General features: G+C 33.7%; 1 protein-coding gene across 9 annotated transcripts in view; it reads right to left on the minus strand.

Annotated features, from left to right (window-relative positions):
• The window catches only part of KIAA0825 (KIAA0825 ortholog), a 348,749-nt gene that overhangs the window by 242,042 nt on the left and 87,709 nt on the right, over positions 1 to 18,998 (minus strand). For 7 of the 9 annotated variants that reach the window (XM_045512550.2, XM_045512551.2, XM_074360354.1 and 4 more), the window contains 6 exons: positions 16,203 to 16,364; positions 13,810 to 13,881; positions 8,510 to 8,604; positions 5,099 to 5,326; positions 3,598 to 3,863; positions 2,077 to 2,227 (listed from right to left, as the gene is read on the minus strand). In XM_045512550.2, the coding sequence (XP_045368506.2) occupies positions 2,077 to 2,227; positions 3,598 to 3,863; positions 5,099 to 5,326; positions 8,510 to 8,604; positions 13,810 to 13,881; positions 16,203 to 16,364 (974 nt within the window). Of the gene's footprint in view, positions 1 to 2,076; positions 2,228 to 3,597; positions 3,864 to 5,098; positions 5,327 to 8,509; positions 8,605 to 13,265; positions 13,466 to 13,809; positions 13,882 to 16,202; positions 16,365 to 18,998 lie in introns of those variants that run through there. The other 2 variants (XM_045512549.2, XR_012505528.1) reach the window with 2 other exon arrangements.

The raw sequence follows: 18,998 nt of genomic DNA on the forward strand, positions 1-18,998 counted from the left end.
AGCACCTCATCAGAGAGATACTGAACTCTTTGGCTCTCTCAACCTGACAGTTTAGGAAATAGAAATAATGTATGTAGGGCTCACTTGCTATCACAAAACCTGAGCAAATATTGCTCGGTATCTTGTAAATTCTTTCACTCTTCCTTTATTACACTCTGCACATGGCGATAGCTTCCCCTGAGATCTCTATCCTACCCTTCGCCTCCAGTGAGGCAGATTTCATCTCTTCTCGTCTCAAAACAGCCGTAGCAGAAACATACAAGTCCTGTTTCACAAATCAGTTGGAATAATGGAGAGAGGAGGAGAGAGGGGTGTAGTAAACGGGATAAAACCACGTCAGGTATGCCAGTTGTCAAAACAACTTAAAAATCTGTGCTATTTTTAGAAGGTTCTTATTTTTGGTAAACAGAAAAGCAGTATCACTTTATTTTTCTGAGCATAAATAACAACCACTAACTCTGCAATTAAATTGTAACTACTGACCATGTAAGTATATGGAAGCTACAGTACCATGTAATCACAGGGTAGCTATCTCGTTATTTCTGTCTTTGCAGCAAAAGCCTTGTCATAAGATCTAAGAGCTGAGTGTTACATGGTAATTTGTTGGGGTTTTTTTTTTACTTAAATACTTGGTAACTTCAATAACAGGTTCTCAGTGCATCTACTTATTATTTACACTGTACAACTCTTCTAGCTCCCAATTTGTATAAGAGGAAACAGAATACCCTTATGTTGGACATATAGTGAGATGGTACCTGTTCTTCAATGAAAATGTCATACAAAATTGCTTATTAGGATACTGACATATTGAAACAGTTTGAAATATGAGATGGATTCATTTCCAACCTCTCTGCCTCCAGGCAAATAAGGGACCTGTGATGCTGCCAGGAGAGGGGAAGACCAGTACTTTTATTCTTATCTCAGGCTTCCAGCCGCACCACACCGCTTTCTCATTTTCATTCTGCTCCCAGCTGTTTGAAGCACATCAGGTTTGGAAAACCCTACATGGATGCTCTTGCAAAAAGAAAAAGTATCTGGGAAGGACTTCTAAAGGAGAGATGAAATGGTCTTAGAAAAAGTGGAAAGCCCTTTAAAAGAGCTTCTTAGCTGCTCTTCTTGGTTGTGGCAACATTTTGTATGAAAATACCTCAGGCATAAATGGAGCCAGGAGAACCTTCAGTGTCAGGAAGGTGTCGAGTGACTCCACTGAACAAAACTCCACGCTGCTTTTCTTAATACTCCATAGCGATCGGGACAATCAAGAAAAACAAAAATCCTACGCTTCAGTCTGGAGGATGGGGTAAATTGGAAGAGCTAGTGATGCTGGGCTTGCCTGATGAACTTTTGAAAAACCCTATCTTTGATTAAGATACGATAAATATTTCACCCTGCCCTGAAATCTACTTCAAGGGATTTCAAATATGGTGGTTTATGTATAATCAATGGGATTCAGGGGAAAGGAAACTAATGAAGCCTGATTATGAATAATTTTAAATGACCTGGCTTTGGTTGCACTGGGAATCATTAGGCTTTAATTCAGTAGAAATTTGGGATTTCAAAACATGAAATGAAAATAGGTAAGCTATAAATGATCAGATGGGTGTTAAAGCACACTCATAAGAACATACAATAAGCGGAAAAAATAAAGAATACAGCTGCTTAATAAAAAACATTTATCAAACACAGATGGAAGTATACAACAAGAAAAAAAAAATACAAGGATACCTATTACTGGTCCCTTTGAAAGAAATACAAGGTTGTGGTATTTTGGCATTGTTTTCTCTTTGAGTTTTCATTGTATCACATTATATTCCAACTTATTATATAGCACTGAAACACTGCAGCTCAAATTAAGTTATTTTTACTTTTCAGCAGAAGGAGAGTTCTGATGTCTAATTATTTCAGGTTTTTTAAAAACAGTGTTTTTCTAAGTACAAATTCAATATTTAAAAAATATTATCCTAACAGCCTTCGTGTGTTAGTAATGCCAAGCTCATGTTTCTAATTAGCCAGAAAGCAGGTAGGCAGTAAAACATATTTGTGTAAAAAGGAGGGATAGTAAACTTAACTTCACACCTCATAAAAAGCTTTGTAGTCATCCCAGTGGTGGCTCTCAGCATCCTGTAAAATGCTTGTAGCACAAACTCTGACGCAGTAGTCCGTAACCTGAAACTGTAGAGTGTTGATGAATTCCTGGTATCGTTGGACAGGCACCAGGAATATGGGTCTGTTCAGAGGGAATGATCAAAGAGACAGAGATTTAAGGCCTGTGCAGTAGGAGGTAACAATCTCCAGTACTACAAATGGTTTTGATTATTAGATATCAATCATTCATTTCCTCCTAATGCTGAAGCCTGCATCCACATTCACTTTCCAAAAAGGAAAAAAAAAAAAAAATGCTGGTCTTTGTTTGGCAAGTCCTTTGAAAGCGTACATCTGCTATTCCACAAATGTGCACTTCAACTTGAGACAAACTGCATTGTCAATACATCATTCAAAAATAAAAGTATTCTTTGTAAGCCTATTATTAGACATCAGTGCATTATTTAGGCATTAAGTTATCGTTACTACAGAGAACAACATGCATTTGTCAGAACCAACTTTTATAAAGCTATCACACGTCCCACAAACATACTCTTTATTTTAAAAATTGTAATTTTGTAGATGTCAATTATCTCATAAACTGTTTTACAATATTCAACAGAAATAAAGTGATTTCTGGCACATTTTGTTTATAAATTCAAGTATGAATCACAACATCTGACTCCTTAAGAGAATTAAAGAAATATCATAGTTATATCTTACAACAAGTCAATTTTACTTTTTTTTAGCTATTTGTAGCACACTCTCTTATACTTTCTCTGATGACTAAGGAACTGCAAAGGCTGAAGAAGGAATAAAGACTAAATTCTTGGGCTCACACTGGTCTGCTGGGTCCACACGTTCCCAGGGGCTGTGCCAGACAGACCATGTGATAACACTGCTGGTCATTTTTATGCTCTATCCAGAAAACATTTGGTCTTTTTGGACGACGAATACATGAGAATTAAGGCTGCCAGATACTTCCTCTTCAAATATGAAGGGTAGCTTATTACTAAGTGGATGTTCTGAAATACGTTTACATTGGTCAATAGACTACATTGAAACACATCTATTTTATCAGCTCCTAACATCTAGTTGGCCTAGGAACAAAAGAGAAGTGCATTTTCCACAAATATTGTTTCATGTGACAAAACAAGTTTATTTTTCAGTATAGACAGTACAATGTGCCTTATAGAATGGAAAGGGTTTGTTTGCTCATGTCATAACAACATGCGGAAAATCGCTGCTCCAGATGAGAGAATGGGAAATGCATGGGTCGTCTGAGTCGGCCTTTAGAGGGAATACCTATCTTTCTTACTATCTATGTATCTGGTTTAATACATCCCATTCGCCACCTTTTTGACGTTTCCTAGTCAAGACAAATGAAAATAGTTCATCCTGTTAATGATTATTTTCTCCTTCTCAAATATTATAATCAAAATTCCACTCCTGTGATACCCAAAGATGACATGTTACTTTAAGCTTGGCCATCGACTTAATTTAAATGACACTCACTTCTTAGCATTTTCTTTCATCAAATTATCATACTGCATAAAATGCTGGAAGACATATACCGCAGTGGAGAGCAGTGTGTGTAAATTTTTCAGGGGTGCTTTGGAAGGAACCTCCTTGCCCCTCTCTTGCAGTCTCGCCAGGACAGCTGTTGCCACTTTACAACAGGCCTCCACAAAGTTTGCTCTAATTTCCTGAAAAGAATCATCTCTGCATGCCAGAGCCAGTGGAAGCATTGTGTCGAGCTTTTCCATGATGTCAGAGCAAAACTAGGGAGAAATAAATGTAGCACTGAGTTATTTGCATTTTGACAGTGCCATGTAATTTATATATAGGAAAGCTAAATTCCAAAATAATGAATTTGGCATCAAACGTAAGTATAATGACATAACTTTATAATAATTGATTTCTCAGTTGTAGAAAGTTAAATGTTTTGTGCCAAATAAGAAAATACCAAAATGATGCTTCTGTCTACATCACCTTCAAGGTTTGTTTACCAGACAGACACTATGAAAAACTCAAAAAATAGCTTGACATGGCAATGCTTTTATTTGTAGTTAATAGACTTCAGGAAAAATGTATCCTTGATATTAATATGATTGCATTATTTTTAACTTATTCTCTGGTTTTTTTGATACATTTTCATAGAAGTTTTCTTTTTAACTAATCACCACATATAAATAAATAAGGCTGTATCAGTTTAATTGAAATAATCTAATAGCATCAGAAACAATCTCACATAGCATCTTCTTATTGGTAAGGAGTCAGCAACTTTCAGAAGTGATGTACTTTCCTTTTCACTAGTTATTATGCATTTACTCGTTTTTAACAGCAAAGGAGGAGTGATGGATGAATGGGAAGGTGCAACTGGCCTCCACTCCAGATTGGCAAACAGAGTTCCCTGGGGAATGATCTGGGGCCTCAGAGAGGCAGTAGCAAAATAAAGAGGCTACCTTTAAGTTGAACTCTCTTTCAAAAACATTTCAATTGTAGGTTGCTGGACTCACTGTAGACTTAATAGAGTAACTATATTTCTCTATTTCCATAGTTACTTCCTATTTTCTCAGTATGTTCTGTGACTCAAAACACAACTGTAAGACTAATGCTAATGGAAGAGAATGTTCATTAAGGTGTAAATTAAGATTTTAAAAGTTGCCCAAACCAATAAAAGACATTAAGTAACTCCTTCAACCTCCTAAATTTCTCCTGGAGTCATTCAAAGGTACAATCCAAATAGTTCCCTAGCTCCCCAGGAAGTCACAGAGGCCCCTTCTTTAGTTGTCTCGTATTCATGGAGCACAAAGTTGGCAGCAGGCTTAAGTCCTTTTTGCTTGCACAGAGGCCTATGGATACCAGACAAGAAATCTGGTGTGGGATCAGGTGCCAAGTGTTTGCCAAGAGACTCTGCCATTTTTCTACTGATTCATTTTCCAATGTCTTACATTAAGGGAAAAAAAATCTAATTACGCCAATCTAATTTGAAAGTATTTCATTTGATACTTGCCTTTGCAATTTTCTTTGGTTGGTCTTCCTCAGGAACCACTTGGCCATCTTGCCAAACTTGTTGGGCATTTACAAGGGTCAAAGTGTAGCTTATAGTTGAAGACCTTTCATTCTGTTCCTGCTGGAGAATTTTTGTGGAAAAATCTTCAACCGCTGTTGTTATACAATGTGCCAGAGGAAGAGACACTTCTTTAAATGCATTTCTCCAGCCAAAATCTAGTAAAGTAATCTGAAATATAAATTTATATGAAGTCATATTAATTTTAACTCAACAATGTGTTTCTGTTGTTATAGATATAAAAGTATTATTTTTATTCAGCATGGTGAATATAGGTATTCTTTGATAAATGGTAAAAGCCATTCTTATAACCTAAAAATATTACCCAGTGAATAAAGCAATATACAAAAACATGTGCATTCTTTACACACAGTAATATACTGACATTTCATTTTAATTCATCAGTGGATTTAATCAAAAATGGGTTTTTTTCAAAGTTTAATCTCTTAAATATAGTTCAATAAAACCATCTTTATGAGAGCTGAAAGTTACACTTACTATGTATCACATAAAGCAACCTTTAAATTCAATATATTTAATAAAGTCTAAATTAGATTTTTACAGTCTTTTTTATAGTTTATTGTTAACAAGTATTGCAGCATAAGACAGCATTTAATATTCAATCTTTTATTTCTTTTTCACGCTCAGAAATTCAGACAAGCCAAAAAATAGCAATAAGAAATTTCTCACTGAAAATAGATCACTTCATGTTTCTAGATTTTTATTTCTTTAGAATTTTATTTCATTTCTCCACCCACAAAGTGGTAGGTAGCACTACTTTTGTTCCAGAAAATGAAGAATTCAAATGATCTGCATTGCTCTGTGGTAAAGTGTGGGAGAGGCTGGGGTGGAGGCTGGTGGTGTTTTCTTTTCTTTTCTTCTTTTGCTCTTTGGCTTATGTGACAATAGATGCATGAATGGATATTTCCCTCAAGTCCTCTAATGTTCTCTAAAGTATAAAGTCATTATGGATAGTAGGCTGAACCTATGCTTAGGATTAAACTTTCCCCGTTTTTGTTTTTTTTTTTAAATTGAAGTATAGTCAGTTTATAATGTTATGTCAATTTCTGGTGCACAGCATAATGTTTCAGTCATACATATACATACATATATTTGTTTTCATATTCTATTTCATTATAAGTTACTACAAAATACCGAACACAGTGCCCTGTGCTATGCAGAAGAAATTTGTTGTTATCTATTTTATATATAGTAGTTAGTATAATACAATCTTGTTTGCAGCAATAATTCACCTACTCCAACTTCAGAAGACTTGAGGCTCAATATCCCTGACTGGATTACTTTCTGGATCCCAAATTTTTTGCTGGAAAAATTAAAGAGCTGAATTGAATGATTTCCATGGTCCCTTTCAGTCTAAAATTACTGAGATTATGATGATTAGCTTAATTTCTTATATACAGCTCCCACTAAGCATTATTTTAATGCTTTTTGTATTTGCAGTGAAAAGTAATAAAAATGAATCACCTTCTAGAGCTAAAATTCTGTGATACCATGGCTCTATAATTGGAAAAAGTGGCTCTCCTCCTCATTATGCTTATAATTAAGATATAATTGAAAGATCCTTTCTAGAGTTTATTTGGACCTTTAACATCATAGGTCCTGTGTGAAGACACATCTCTCATTTTGCTTTTACATAAAATGAATCAATAATTGTATCTACTCAGCTCATATAATCCCTTTCTTATAAATGAAACTTTGGAAGTACCATGGTATAGTTCTGTGTTATAACAGTATTTTCCTGGGACATATCTATGACAGAAACATAAAAAGGAACCTACCTTTATAAAAATGAACAATAACAATAACAACAACAACAACAACAGCAACAAAACTCTGCTTTCTGTACCACCAGGGCATGTCTATTCAAGAAAATCATTCATCCTTTCATTCATTCAGGCATCCAAGGTGAAAGTTGCCATTGATTACCCTGGTCACAGTGACTTGTGTGTGTGTGTACCGTGAGGATTACCTTTGCCCACGGTAATTTATGTGTGATCATAATACCTTCTGAATTCTCTTTTCAAAATATGGAAAACCAGGCACATAATAGCTGCTCTTAAAAAGAAAATCTAAACTATTCACTACTCAGATCTCCTCCTAGAAGTCAATTTGTTTACGTAAAATATTGTTGGCTTACTTCTACTCTTCCCATCTGATGTTTGGAATCATACACATTCCAGTTAGAGTACAGAACATTTACTAGTTGATCCAAGAAAAAGGAGGGGATAATGTGGCTTTCTGTTCTGTGCACAAAGGAGATACTCACTGAATCCCTTTCTTCTATTATCTAATGTGAATTTCTTAATACCTATTCTGATTTTAGGTTAAAGAATAATGTATAATTTTGCATTTTCCTGATTATTTCCCTTACTTCCTGGGCTGAAACTCAGTTAAAAGTCTATGTTTTTTGCCTTTTTAAAGGTTTACCTACTATGTCAGTGGAGATCCATTCAGAAAACAGAAACCAGTCTAGGTATTTCAAAAGGAAGAATTTTAATGTAAGGTATTAGTTACCGAGGTGATGGAAGGTCTGAGGAGCCAAACATGGGTTTTGAAGCAAGACAGTTACTTTATTGTTTTAATACAGCAGGAAGCTACTACCACTCCTAGGGCTGGAGGAACAAACTACTATGGGAGTAGTTCCTGGCATCACCAGTCAAAGCTAAAGATAAGGCCAAACTTCCAGGTAGAACTGGAACTACAGAGGGAGGACTGTGCACTGGGATCAGTACAAAGGAGATGAAGGAGTTCCAGCTACTGCTAGAGATGCTCCCTAAAACAGAGCAAGAGGAATACTCTGGTTTCTCTTCAACATCTACCCTCCACTCTTCCATCAATGTTTTTCAATGGCCAAACCTTCGAAGATCCAGGAAGCAAGAAAGCCTGGAAGATGTCATTCTATACAGTACAGAACAGAGCATGGAAAGAGGGGTAATGGGTCTAAGAACAAACAGGAACATGCTGAGCACACTAAAATGAGAGGCTAGTCTAAATGATTCATCATTCCTTTTCTTTTTAATCTTCACTTTCTCACTTTTCAACAATTATCTACAGTCCAAATTCTCAAGGTGCAGACACTGAGTTGGCATGAGAACAAAGATTTCTTCACTGCCAGCTCCCTACTCCTTCCATGGAACACATTGTGCAAGAGAACAGTGCTCCCACTAAATTCAACTTTCATCAAAACTTACAAGCCAATTTTCAAACATGAATTATTTTTTTAGTGGGAAAGGGTAAAACTCAAGACATTTTGATTCATAATGGAGTCACAGAAAAATGATGATGCTGTTACATATGAATTTAAAAAAACCCACCTTTCCCCCCATCACTTACCTCTTTTACTGGTAGCAATTGCTCTGAAGGAACACTGGTTTCATTTGCTCTAGGTTTCTCTATTACAACTTCTCTCTTGGATGTCTCCAAAATTCCTATGCAATAGAAAAGAAAACAAACATACAAACATACATTAAGAAAAACAAACCATACTAGGTGTGATTAATAGACTCAGGTTTAAGTTAATTATGTAGAAAAGCTCTAACAATAGTACACACACACACACCAAGATCTAGAGAATATAGTCAACAAAATGTAGGGTGATATCACCATTAAAATAATGACAGAATCATTTTCTATACACACCATTGGTGAAATTCATATGCCATTAATATTCACATTTGATGTACATGCGTATATAATCTGTAAAATTCAGATCCTTTTGTCATTAATTCATTTTTATGCTAACAATGTAGGATGTTAAGACTACAAGGTAAATATTAATTTCCTGTTCATTTAAAAAGTTAAATTCCAAAGTACTGCTTTTAAAACTGGCTTTAGCACATTAAAACTTCTTTTTTTTGAAACAAAGGAGAGCAAAAGTATACGGATAAACATAGGCATATCAGGAAAAATTATACTCTTAATAAGTATACCAGTAATTCATTAGAAAAAACACAAACACTGGGACAGACAAGAAATGATCTCTAGCTTCTAAAATGGAAATATTTCCTCAACTTTTATTCTTTAGAATTAAAAAACTCCATCCTGGGGAATAATAGACCTACAAAAATGTAATCAATAAATATGCCAGAAAGAAATCTTTCCACTTTCCATTATGATTCTATTAATTATACTTTAATGCAACACAAATGATTTAGCATTTATCGCTGATTTTTTTTGCGTAGACTTGATACATGATGATGAATTATATACCATGATTAATTTTTCTTTTATTTTAAAAATCATAAAAGTCAGTTTCTCCTTATGTCCTGGGCAAAAAATTTCAAAATCTTAGTGATTCTTATTGTTAGGGCTTCTGACCAATATAATTATCTGGAAGATATATGGGGTGTTTTGTTTGTTTTTTCTAAATTTGGTCCTATGAGCTTAATATGAATGATTCCTAAATAATACAATTCACAGAAACAGTCTCTCAAGAGGTAAATATTCCATTTGGTAGCTGATAACATCCTTCTGGGAAATTTTATCAGAGTTTATTCTAAGGAAAAGTTTCCCTCAACTCTAATGTTTCTTAATCATTTTGGATTTGTGAACACTTCTGAGAACTTGATTAAAATGACAGAACACTCCATCCAAAACACACAAAATGACCATGTGCATATGCAAACACGTGCACACACACATTATAGGGGATTCCCAGACCCCCTTGTAAAGTGCATTCATGATCCGCAGGGGCCCGCAGACTGCAGTTTAGCAATCCTGCTTCATTAACACACATCACGACCAGGAAAAAGTTTTAGATCAGTGTTAGACCATTTAACCTAAAAATGCTTTCTCATGGCTTGTATTTATTATGTCCTTTCCAGAAGACATTGTTATTAATAAGGAACAATTTTAATAGTAAAATAAAATCCAGAATAAGCTGATTTTTAAATAAAGAAAAATGAAACTATAAGTTATTAAAGAAAATATGGACTATGTCTTTCAAAAGATATAAGTAAAGACTTTTCAGAAGGCCACAAAAGCCATAAAACAATTCTGCATAACAAAAATACTGTTAATCCAAATAGATATGACAAACTGGCTTGGCACTTCTCTGTCAATGCCCATACCTTTTTAAAAATCTTAATAGACTAGCTTTTAGAGCACTTTAAGCTTTACAGGGAAACTGAGCAGAAAATACAGAGTTCCCATATTCACCTCTCTCTGCCCTTAGTTTCCCTTATTGCTAACATTTTACAGTGGTGTGGTATGTTTGTTACAATTAATGAACAGTATTGATAGATCATTATTAACTAAAGCCCATAATTTACGTTAGGGTTCATTTTTTGAGTTGTGCAGTTCTGTGGTTTCGCCAAATGCATAATGTCATGCATCCACCATTACTAGCACACAGGTTAATTTCACTGCTGGAAAAATCCCCTGTGCTCCACCTATTACTTCTCCATCCCTCCTCACTCCCCCTGGTAACCACTGAACTTTTTACTGTCTCTTTACCATACTTTTTCTTTTTCTAGGATGTCATATAGTTGGAATCATATAGTATTTAGGCTTTTTAGATTGACTTCTTTCACTTAGCAATATGTATTTAAGTTTCCTCCATGATTTGTGTGTGTGTGTGTGTGTGTGTCTTGCTACCTCATTTTTTTTAAGCATTGAATAATATTCCATTTTATTGATGTGCCACAGCTTGTTTATCCATTGCCCTGCTGAAGGACATCTTGGCTGCTTCCAAATTTTGGTAACTATGAATAAAGCTGCTATAACATTCATGTCTCAGTTTCTAGGTGGACATAAGTTCCCAACTCATTTGCATAAGTACCTAGGAGAGTGATTACTTGATCATGTAAGACAATGTTTAGCTTTATAAGATACAAGCAAACTATACTATTTTACTTTCCTACGAGCAAGGAACGAGAGTTCCTGTTGCTTCACATCCTTGGCAGAGTTTGGTGTCATTAGTGTTTTACGTTTTAGCCACTCTAATAGCAGCATAATGGTATCTCCTTATTTTAATTTGCATTTCTCTGATGACATATGATGTTGAGCATCTTTTCATATGCTTATTTGCCATCTGTATATCTTCTTTGGTGAGCTCTCCAGATCTTTTGCTCACTTTTAAACTGAGTTTTTTGTTTCCCTGTTGGATTTTATGAATTCTTTGTATATTTTGGACATAAAGTATCCAAATATGTGTTTTGCAAATGTCTTTCTCAGTCTATGACTTGTCTTTTCATCTTCTCTATGATTATTCCTTTTTACTTGGCAATTCCACTTTAGAAATTTACTGTCCAGATATACATGAGGACATATAAGACATATGTAGTTCAAGGAAATTTGCTGTATCATTGCTTGTGGAAGCAAATGAAGAGGAAAAAGAACCCTACATGTCCATTAATGAGTAGCTGATTAAATTACAATACATACAACAATAGAAAACTGTTCAGCCATTTTTCTGAATGTGAGGTATTTCTACACAATTGTTAATAAAAAAGAATCCCTGTATAGTAGATAAGATTTGTGCTACTTTAACATGGGGGGCTATTCATGGATGTAATTGCCTCTGGAAAGGGAAATTAGACAACCAGAGTAGAAAAAGGCTTAATTTTTTTCCACATATTCCTTTGTCCCTTTTAAAAGTTTTACTAAATGCATGGACTGCTATTCAAAAAATATTTTTAAAGAAAAAAATATTTTTAGAGAAAAAAGTAATAAAGATCAACTTGTCAATGACATAAAGAGACAACACTTGGGTTCTTAATGTCATTTTACTTTTCTACAGATAGATCATAAAAATAGCTAATGTAAATGGTATTTACCCTGGAAAAATAACATTAATTCAAAGTACAAGCTTTGCAGATCTATTCTTGGAAATAACCTTTTGCCATTGTGTAGCTCTAGTTTAAGACTTACAAAAAAGGTTAATTATATTTATCATTTCATTCCCAAATACATTATGTTTATTCACTCAAAGTAATGGGCTTTGACGTTTATACAAACCATCTGCCTTTTTCAAAATGAATAAAAAATAAGATAAACTTCCCGAGACTTCTTTTGCTGGTGAGCAATTCTATAGTAAGATAGAAAAAGAATTATCAAGCAATTATGATAACCTGTATAACATAATCTTTCCCCTCAAAAATTAAAAAGATTTTAAAAAATGTAATCCTATACAGAAAAGCCAAACAGATGATTTTAAGGCAGGATTAGTAACTCTGAAAATTGACTGACAAGACATTTCATGATTTTAATGAATTGTGGCATTTTTGTATTTGTTTGGAATTCAAAATGGTCAATTTCAAAATTTGGCATTGTCAAACTTCATGAGCTCTTTCAACATTTTACAAATTATATCACCTATTTAAAATATATTGGACAGTCTGTATATTTATTAGCATTGTCTAGAGAAGGAAGAGCCATTTTTGACTCACTGTTCTAAAACACAGTTATTTGCATGCTATCAAGACTGGTTTCTTTAAGAGCATGCCCAGATTAAGGACCTCAGTAGAGTGCAGAGGTTCACAGGAATGCTAGCTGCTGAACAGCCTCTCCCTATGGAGTTCGCTGTGGTTCATTTTACACTTCTGGTTAGTTTCCACACTGCCGCTTTCTTTCATAGAGAGTAGAGATTGGCAGTACTTCCCTGTAATATCCACTTTCACACCCAAATTGGTCTTCATAGGCTCCCGTTGTGTGCACTACAAAGCAACTTGCCTTGTTGGCAGCTCTGAGTGGGAACTACAAGTCTTTCTTTTCTTCACTGTTCTTTTCTGGCTCACAAGCAACCTCCCACCAAAAGCTGAATCTGTAGAAGAGACTACATCCAAGAGATAATACTATGAAAAAGTATGAAGAGAAGCCCAGGTGGCCACCTTGCAAATTTCCAATGTGGAAGCCTTCGACCTCTCTGCCCAAGAAACAGCTAAAGTCCTAGTGTAATGAGCTTTACAAACCCTAGGAGACTCTTTACCTTAACTACATACGCCTCCCTAATACAATCCCTTAACCATCTAGCTAAGGAACTCTTAGAAGCCATTTGACCCCTCTTAAGACCCCCTAAGAGTACAAACAATCTTTCAGAAGATCTGAAATCTTTGATTCTTCTGAGACAAACCCTAAGTGTTCTTCTTACATCCAATTGAAGCAGCCATTGCTCTTTGTCGTTGCTGGGGCTAAAGAAAAATGAGGGCCAAGAAACCTCCTGGTTTAGATAAATCTCAGATGCCACCTTTGGAAAATTTGAGGAACTGCCCGAAGAACAGCTTTATTCTGAAGAAGTATTAGAAGTGCCCCATAAATCAAATCCGAGGCCACTCCATAAGGTAAGATCACCTAAAAGAAATACAGTAAGATACCGTAACAGTCAAATAATGTCCTATCATTTTTCTGAAATGACCAAAATAGGAAACCATCAAAACATGACCAAAAAAAGCAAATAAATATAATGACTAAATATCTTTTCTTTCTCAGAAAATATTTTTGTGTCTCTACAAAATCTATTATGTCATATTCAAATTACTAAAAGCACTGCCAATTTGGCTAAATCTACAATATAGTAGTAAACATCAAAGTAAAAAGTGAAATAATTGGTTAATCAGTTTTATAATTTCTCTATGTGATGTTAAGTACCTGGATATTTTTTAAAGATCTGGAGAGTTTAAAAAAAAAAAACTTACTTTTCACCACATTGTTTTGGTTACATAGACATAGTGGACAACTCCTTCCAAGACCTTTATTAGCAAAATATGCTGCAATCAAAACAAATACACAAAAAAACAAATGATTTGATCTTTTTTCCCCTATTGTCTCCCACACAAGATTTCTAAGCAAAACATTAACTATCAGGATAACTTAAGATTCATTTGGTTTCTTTATTCATTTGTTTCAAGAAAACTTTTCCTTCTTGATTTAAGAAACCAAAGCTTTTGATGAGAATTGATTAACTTGGCTACACTGAATAAACCCTTTAAGATTTTTCTTGACAATTTCCCTCAAATTGTTCTTTTCAGAGAGCCATTTACATGAAGTTGTGTCAGAGAAAATTAATCTTGGCTTTGCTGTAAAAATACATAAATTTCAACAATGAAGAACATGTATATCACAAGGAGATGTTCTAGTACTGAGATATGTCTTATACCTGTCCTTCAGAGTTCCTTCCACATACTATGATAATTTACAAATGTGTTTTTATAGTACACTATTATCAATGTGTATTGAAGTTGCTTTTATCTGCCATGGTGCTTATATGATGACAAATTTGAGGTAAGACAGTATATTGTGGAACAATTATATATTTTTCTCTGTTGATTTTATTCAATAATCATAACTATAGCTCTCAAATATACAGCATTTGCAAGTCTCAACATTGCATGATCTCAATCCAATGCAGTTAAACCAGCTTTTTCTTCTTTTTCCTGAAATTAGGATGTCAGATCTTTGCTTCAATTCTTGGCCATCTCAGTTTCATATCTTCTTTATAATACCTCTCTTACACAATTCTAATTTTGAATTCATGCTGCTTTTAAGAAGAATAAAGTTCTTAGACTTGAGCAATTTCTCAAGGGCCTGGCCCAGGACCAATAAAGATGAAGCCAAGTGGGTAGGGATCTACATGCTTTGGAATTCACTCTATTTCTTGATCCATACCTCAGAAAAGATCTGCTAGAGATGTGGATGTAAAACATCAAATCTTAGCCAGGCATGATAGATGAGTACCAACACCAGTGTCAATTGCTCGAAGCACCAACATGTCAACTAAAAATTAGGATGTCATATTTCTTTATTTGGATATCTCTTTGACCCAGTCAAGTTCATCTAGAAGACCCTCTAGGGCTCACATTATCTCCTAATAAATCTACTTTTTCATTCTGGCTTTTAATTTTCATATTAACTATCTTAGGTTTTTATTATTTTCTTATTGGATTTTTTGGTCAGCTTCAGAAACCTGTAAGTCACCTCCATTTTTCTTCAAATTATCTCCAAATTTGGAAAAATGATCTATGTTATTTATTTCACAGTTTAATAGTGCTATTTAAATTGAACCTGAACCATAGAAGGCTAGTAAACTATGCTTTATATAAAACAAACCCTAATCCTATAACTTTTCTGACATTATTTACCCAGGCTAAGTAAAGAAAGAAATACAAAAGTAAACATATTAAACTAAATGTAATTCTTCACTAAGAAATCAGGGTTTGACATTTTCAGATTGATTGTTTATCACTTGCTTCCCTCACTTTGTTTTGCAAACGCAGCCACCATCTATATTTATTCTCCTTAAAATGGTATATGGTAATCATGTAGAAGAGAACTTCGAATAGTTTATTCTGATACAGATAAAAATCTTCATAAATAACAGATAGGAAAACAGACAACATGTCTTAACCATTATGCCTCTGAATTGTATCTTTAAAGTTAGAAACATTATCTGAACATATATAGAAGTCTTCTTCAAAAGAATTTTGTTAAGACTAACTAAAAACAACATATTGTATAATTATAATTATAACAATTCACAGTTATTGTTTATGATACGCTAGACATTCTTTTAAATACTCTCCATTCACTAAATCATTTAATCTCACAATCCTACATAATATATTGGAATCTAAAGCATCTCATCCCGAAAGAAAATAAAGAGAAATTTAATTTAGTCCTACACCATTATTTTAAAGATGAGAAAATCATATTTTGCTCAAAATCATCAGCCTGCTAGTGGCAGACGTGTTGTTCCTAGATCAATAAAAAGCAAATTAACTTATTACTAGATCATCCAGTCTGCTTGTTTTTTTCTATGGGCCAGGCTGTGTTTGTCTGAGTTAAACAAACAAACAAAAAGGGTCTAATTTTAGCTAAAGACAATTATCCAGAATTGACTTATGATGCTTTGTAAATTAAAACTGTGGAATTTACAATGTATAAAGGATAAAAATGTAATTTCATGGTGTGTTTTATACTTACTGTTTATTTAAATATTCTATCATGTACTTTTTTTTTCAAGTAATGGTATAAATTCAATAGCAGGAAGCAAAAGCAGAGAGAATTATAGGTTAGCAGAAAAGCATATTACCTGAAGTATTCCTGAGTATCTTGAGTGATAAAAACATTTCTTCAAACAATTTCTGAACATTTTTTTCCAGCTTCAAAAAAGATTTTATAAGCTGTGATAAGAACCTGAGTTCATCTAAGGAGAGGAAAAAGTTTCTTCCTTTCTGTGGGTATTCAGGAGTAACTGTGAAAAGAGCAGATCAATACTATTGAACATTTGATGTGTTTTCTCATTCACTACTAAAACAATCTATGATTCTATAAACCATCAAAACTAACACTATCTTCAATAATTTGTTTGTTCTTTAGTAAATACATAGAAAATCTCCAAGGAGAGGTTTTTTTTCTCCTCCTTGGAAGCCAGAGATGAGTATTCTGTTTGATGCAAACATGACAATTAAATAATTATATTAATTTTTAGAGTTAGTAACAGAAATATGATTTTTTCGTTGTAAAATCACATCTTATACAATTCCATTTTTTAAGAAGTCTGGCATAATTTGAATCTCGTCACAAGGAAATATTAGACAAACCCAAATCAAAGGACTTTTTATGAAATAACTGGTTTGTAGTCTTCAAAAGTGTCAGTTCAGGAGATAGAAAGACTAGGAATGTTCTAGTCGAAAGAAGTCTAAAAAAACATGACAACTGAAATCAATACAAGATCAGTATTTTATTTTATTTTACTATAGAGGACATTGTTAGGGTAATTTGGTGAAATCTGAGTAAGGTCTACAATCTAATGCTATTATTGCCTGACAATTTTCTGATTTAGACAACTATACTGTGGTTATGAAAGAGAATGTCCTTGTTTTTAAGAAATGCACATTGTAGTATATAGTGATAAATACCTGTGATCTATTCTCTATTCAGAAAGAAAAATAGTTTTAAGAGAGAAAGAGAATGCAAATGTGGAAATGTAAATATTAACATTTGAAGAATCTGTATTTTTTTAAGTCTGAAATTAAAATAAAAATTTAAAAGAAAAAAGGACTGGATAAAGGATATAAATAAGTCTTCAAGACTTTAAAAGTGTTGTTCATAGATCAGTAAAAAGAAGCAAATTAACTTATTGACTCTAGACTACATTATTCATGAAATCATGTTTAAAAATAACTTTGGTTTAAATAATTATGATATCTATTGCTTTCCTAAGAACAATACAACTTAAGATAAACAAAGGTTGATTTTTTTCCTCTTATATAATTATGTTATTTGTTGTCACAATGACATTTTAATATGACAAAAAATATTTTCTACTCTTAAAGAGTATGGAGAATAAGACTGACCTCACTAAATGGCACTTTTAACAAAATTTTCAAGGATTTAAAAAAATCCTTCCTGTTTGTTTGCCACTTCTTAAAACATGTTTTAAGGAAGTGTCTCAAGGCTTAATTACAAATTGGAAAATTTACAGACTTTAGAAAGTAAGCATAAAATGCCTTTGGAGAGAAAATACTAAGAGTGCTACTTAGAAATGATAGAAGGTCTGGTGATTTCATATGAAGAAAAGATTACCTTCATCACAGGGGTTTAGAAGGAAGGTTCCAGAAATGTAACAATTTTATGGGTAATCCACTTTGTTTCAGTGAAACTTTAAAATGTTGGCATCAAACTTCTAGCCAAAAGTACTACTTAGTGAGGTCAGTCTTATTCTCCACGCTCTTAAAAGAGTAGAAAATATTTTGGTTGATACAGTCTTTCATATGATATGACCAAAAATGTCATGGTATCTTTGCAGATAAAATGAGAGAGGCCTGTCATTCAACTTAGACTGTGGAATTTAGTCCTGTTCTTAAAGAGTAAAAAAGGCTTTAAAAAAAAATCTGTAAGTACCTACAAAAACTCTATTTCACCTCTACAGAGATATTAACCCCACAAACATTAGTCTATCTCTAAATAGCCCTATTCACACCTACTATTCTCCCAGAGTCATGCTAGAGAACATAAGTATGTACAACCAGCACATATAACTAAGGTTTTGCCACTAAAATCATAATCCCAAAAATGAAAAGAAAGAACAAGTATATTATGATCCATTTAGCTGTTGCTTGATTCTCATTTAGCCTGTTTGATTTCTTTTAAGCTTTGCTCATATAGATGGGGGCTGGTTTAACCTAAATCTTAAAGATATTTCCTTTGGAACTAAAAATGTCTATAAGCCAAATTTTCAAAGACTTTAAGAATCCTTCCGAACTCTTTTTAACAGTTTGGCTAGAAATTAAAGGTAGGCTTTGCATAGCTCAAGTCTAAATTGGAAGTATTGCGAATGTTTATAAAGCAAACAAAGAAAGCCCTGACCCCAAAATTTCTAAGAATATATATATATATGTGTGTTAACCTAGCAGTGCTATTTGTTTAAAAATTATGTAGGGTCTGAGGATTCTACACGAAGAGATCTTACCTTCATTACCTGGATTTAGAAGCAGCTTTTATTCCAGAAATGTAACAATATTGAAAAGTAAATCTATTTCAATCAATGAATCAGTATAACTTTATAATGAAAGAGAACAGAATAATATGTATGACCTAAATCTAATCATTTTGTCCCAAAGAAGCAATGATTATGGTAGAGGGCCACTAATTAGTTGTTCTTATTTCCTATTACTCTTGGCCCAGTGTTCTCCCAAGGGGTATTTTGAGGGTGAATTTATAGGGAAAATAATTCTGTGATAAATTAATTTTGTGAAAGTCCAATTAAAGCAAAATTAAACACAAAGGATAAAATAGCATTTCCCAAACTTATTTGCCTTCTTTTCCCCCACAGTATCTCACAGGAGTAGTGTTCTAATCATCGCACCTTAGCTTATGATTTCTA

This window comes from Camelus bactrianus, chromosome 3, assembly GCF_048773025.1.
Source record: "Camelus bactrianus isolate YW-2024 breed Bactrian camel chromosome 3, ASM4877302v1, whole genome shotgun sequence".
Lineage (NCBI taxonomy): Eukaryota > Metazoa > Chordata > Mammalia > Artiodactyla > Camelidae > Camelus > Camelus bactrianus.